The sequence below is a fragment of the Limulus polyphemus genome, unplaced genomic scaffold (assembly GCF_000517525.1).
Source record: "Limulus polyphemus unplaced genomic scaffold, Limulus_polyphemus-2.1.2 Scaffold3637, whole genome shotgun sequence".
NCBI classification, from domain to species: Eukaryota; Metazoa; Arthropoda; class Merostomata; order Xiphosura; family Limulidae; genus Limulus; species Limulus polyphemus.
The window spans coordinates 36516-39908 of NW_013669247.1; the positions used below are offsets into that span (position 1 = coordinate 36516).

At 31.9% G+C, this 3393-nt stretch overlaps 1 protein-coding gene across 1 annotated transcript in view; it reads left to right on the forward strand.

The window, feature by feature from the left end:
- The first annotated feature begins 621 nt into the window (after nucleotides 1–621).
- The window catches only part of LOC106469741 (phosphoacetylglucosamine mutase-like), a 45756-nt gene continuing 42984 nt past the window's right edge, over nucleotides 622–3393 (forward strand). Inside the window, exon 1 of the mRNA XM_022398295.1 lies at nucleotides 622–771. Coding sequence (XP_022254003.1) covers nucleotides 656–771 — 116 coding nt within the window. The 5' untranslated portion in view covers nucleotides 622–655. The remainder of the gene's footprint in view (nucleotides 772–3393) is intronic.

The window sequence follows — 3393 nt, forward strand, 5'->3', positions numbered from 1 at the left end:
TCAAATCTGATTTTATCCAATGCTAAAGAATTTTTTGATTTCACATAAATCCTACCACATGTATGTACTGTGATAGTGATGAGCTTTACTGTTAATATTTTTTGAATTTTCTAGAATCTTGGAATGTTTTCATCTTCAGTGTCACTTCCTGTTGTTCTTGGAAGATCTCTACCCTCAATTATGAGATACTAAATATAATTTATTTGCTTCAAATAGTTTCAAATTTATAAACATTTATTTTTTTATCAGATATTTTATATATTTTTTACTATTTATACATCTCATTGATGTTTATGATATGCTGTTGTAAGGTATATGAAGCTGTTTAACTGCATATGTTTTGAGATAAATATAAAAATCAATAGTTAAGCAGTAAATATACACTAAAAGCAACATTAACATTCACAAAATCAGATCTTTCAATTATTTAGTGAAACCTTTTTTTGTCTCTGTATTAAATTTTATGATTAGGTTAATAATAAATAGTTAAATATTATATATATTGGGCTTTAAAAAAGTGTATTAGTTTAAGCTCTTTAATGATAAGGGAAAGTTAAAATTCAAATTAAAAAAAGTTTTAAAATGAGATAAAGACCTGAACTACCACTGATGAGCATGGTCATTTTAAATTTTTATTTTAGCTACAGTTGGGATAATGATAACTGCTTCTCACAATCCTGAAGAGGACAATGGAGTAAAACTTGTTGACCCTATGGGGGAGATGTTAGAAGAAGAGTGGGAAAAACTGGCATCTCAGTTAGCTAATGTATCGTAAGTGTATTAGTAAACTACTTAGTGTTTCTGTGTAAAAGAATAATTCCTATAGTTTATTAGAATATCAGATTTTGTAAATATTAAACTATGTGTATCAACTTATGTTTCACTGTACCAGTAAAGATCAAGAACATGCAAGAATATTTTAAGTCTAATTGTTTTAAACTCCTGCCATTACAGCATGGCCAATAACAAATCAAAGACATGTTTGGTTTCTATAGAACAGTTATATACATGGATCCATAAATGTAACTTCTAGAATACTTTATGTTGTGTAATGTGCAATATGTTAATTGGTTAATGCTGCAGATCTTGAATATGCAGATTTTACAAGATTCTAAAACTCATTATTGTGAAAGTTGTGATTGCTGCACAAATGAAATTGTCTAAGGACAAACCCATGTATTAGAGTTCTACCTCAAAAGAACATGGCCCCTAAACGTGGATTCCTGTACATGGTGAGGGGACCTCCTAGGGAAGGTTCTATATTTTCAGTTACTTTCTCTGGGATCTAAACATCCACTCACGTGTTTGCCGTGCGTGGTGACCCCTGAAGGGGAGGAGAGGATCCTGGTGGTTGAGTGGTGTCTGGGGCACTGCAACACACCACTTTGGCCTTGAATTCCTGTAGACGAGTGGCCTTGTTTGACATTGTAGTGCGTCCCCTTGCAGGACTCTATGGTGGGTGGGGTCAGTGGGCACTGAATCTCTCTCTTTAATTATGGATCCCCCCATTCCAAATATAAAAAAATGTTAAAAATCTGCTAATTGGTAAACGACCACGCATAGAAGACTCTGAACAGCAGTCTTCATCACAAAGTACACCTGTACCTCTCTTTTTGATCCTGCATTCACTGTCCGATAAATCTTTAGGGCAAATGCAGGGTTCGTACGCGTCCTGGAATGTCATGGAAATCCTGGAAAAACGCGATTTTTTTTTTCCAGTACTGGAAAGTCCTGGAAAAAACGAAAATGTCCTGGAAAAAAATGTTGTTTTTTTAATTTCGGTTTTCTTGTTTTTACTTGGCGCGAACGAGCCTGACTGGTTCCCATTCATTATCCCCCGGCCTTTTCATTGTATTAGCCACATGTGTTGATGAAGAAAAAGTTACTAAACTCATAAATGTTAAGAAATGAGCCAACTGAATTTGCAAAAATATTTTGTGAACTGTCACGCAGTTTTCAGTCAAGAATTGAGAAGCTATATGAGAAGAAGATTATTTCAGGAACACTCTAATAGCAATTAAAAGTAAAGAAGAAACTGATGCAGAGTTTGAAGAAACTCAACAATCAGCGGAGTGTTATAGGAAAAGGAATTGCCATCAATGTTTAGTATGCTCTTACCAGCTACTATACAAAAAAAATGTTCAGCTGCATACACCAACTTGTATTTGATGTATAAAGTATCACTTATGCAAGTTTTGTGAACATGCTTACAGCAAACTGAAAATTATATAAAAAAATAGGTTTTGAGCTTCATTTGGATAATATTTATTAGAAACTTTCATTATAATGATAGATTGTGAGTTAATCAATCTAAAGTAATTTAATGGTGTTCTTGAATATGTTCAAAATGCTTACCCTTTAAAGAAATTCCACCTTTATGTTTAAATTTTACATCGACTTTCACTGTATAATTTGTGAAAAACAACATTTTCTCTGGAGACTAATATTTTGATTGTCCATTAAAATTTATGTATGCAATATGAACAGCTCCTCAGATGATCCAATAATACTGCCCACTGAACCAGCTGGTAACCAGTCAAGCCCTAATTATTGTGATTGCAGAGACTGCATCTTAGAGCAATGCCAAACAAGTATACATTTTTCTCGTCAAATTTTGTTTTTGATTGAATTTTATTTTTTTGCTCTTGGTATTTTGATTGCATAAGGCAACACAATTTACTGATATAACTATAAACTAGGTTTTCTATTTCATTGAATACAAAGAATATCTACATCTGTCTGCAAAAATAAGTAAGCCAAAATCTCCATACTATACCATTCATTAGTTTTGACCTCAGTACTCCAAGCAAACCCATTCGAAACATAACTGATTCAAGTAAAGAGCCCCTGAAAATACACAGCATTAAAAGAAAAGAATTATACTTGGAAACTTAAAAGTCTGATAAATTATTTTGATCAATATTCTTATATTTGAAGTATTTTTTATCACTTCACAACTGAAAACAATAAAAAAAGCAAGATTATGTTTCTGATCATTGAATAAGTCACTATACTTTTTATGAATTTTTATGTCTGTGTGACGGTAAATGTTTATAGCATGTCAAATTTCAAATTGTATGTATTTCACCAAATATACCATGCACTGATAGATATAACAAAAAAAATAACAATTATGCATTAATATGGTAAATACACCAGTTGTTTTCATTTATTTACTCTTATCTTGACTTTCTTTGGAATCATGCTTGCTTTGAAAAGAAAAGGCTATTCATACCAAAATTTACGAACATTTAACACAACATACAGAACTACTATTAAAAGCATACCGTATTTTTCGGTGTATAAGATGCACTTTTTTACCCCAAAATTTGATATCAAAATCTGTTTGCGTCCTATACACCAAAGGTATGAATAATATATATGTATATATAC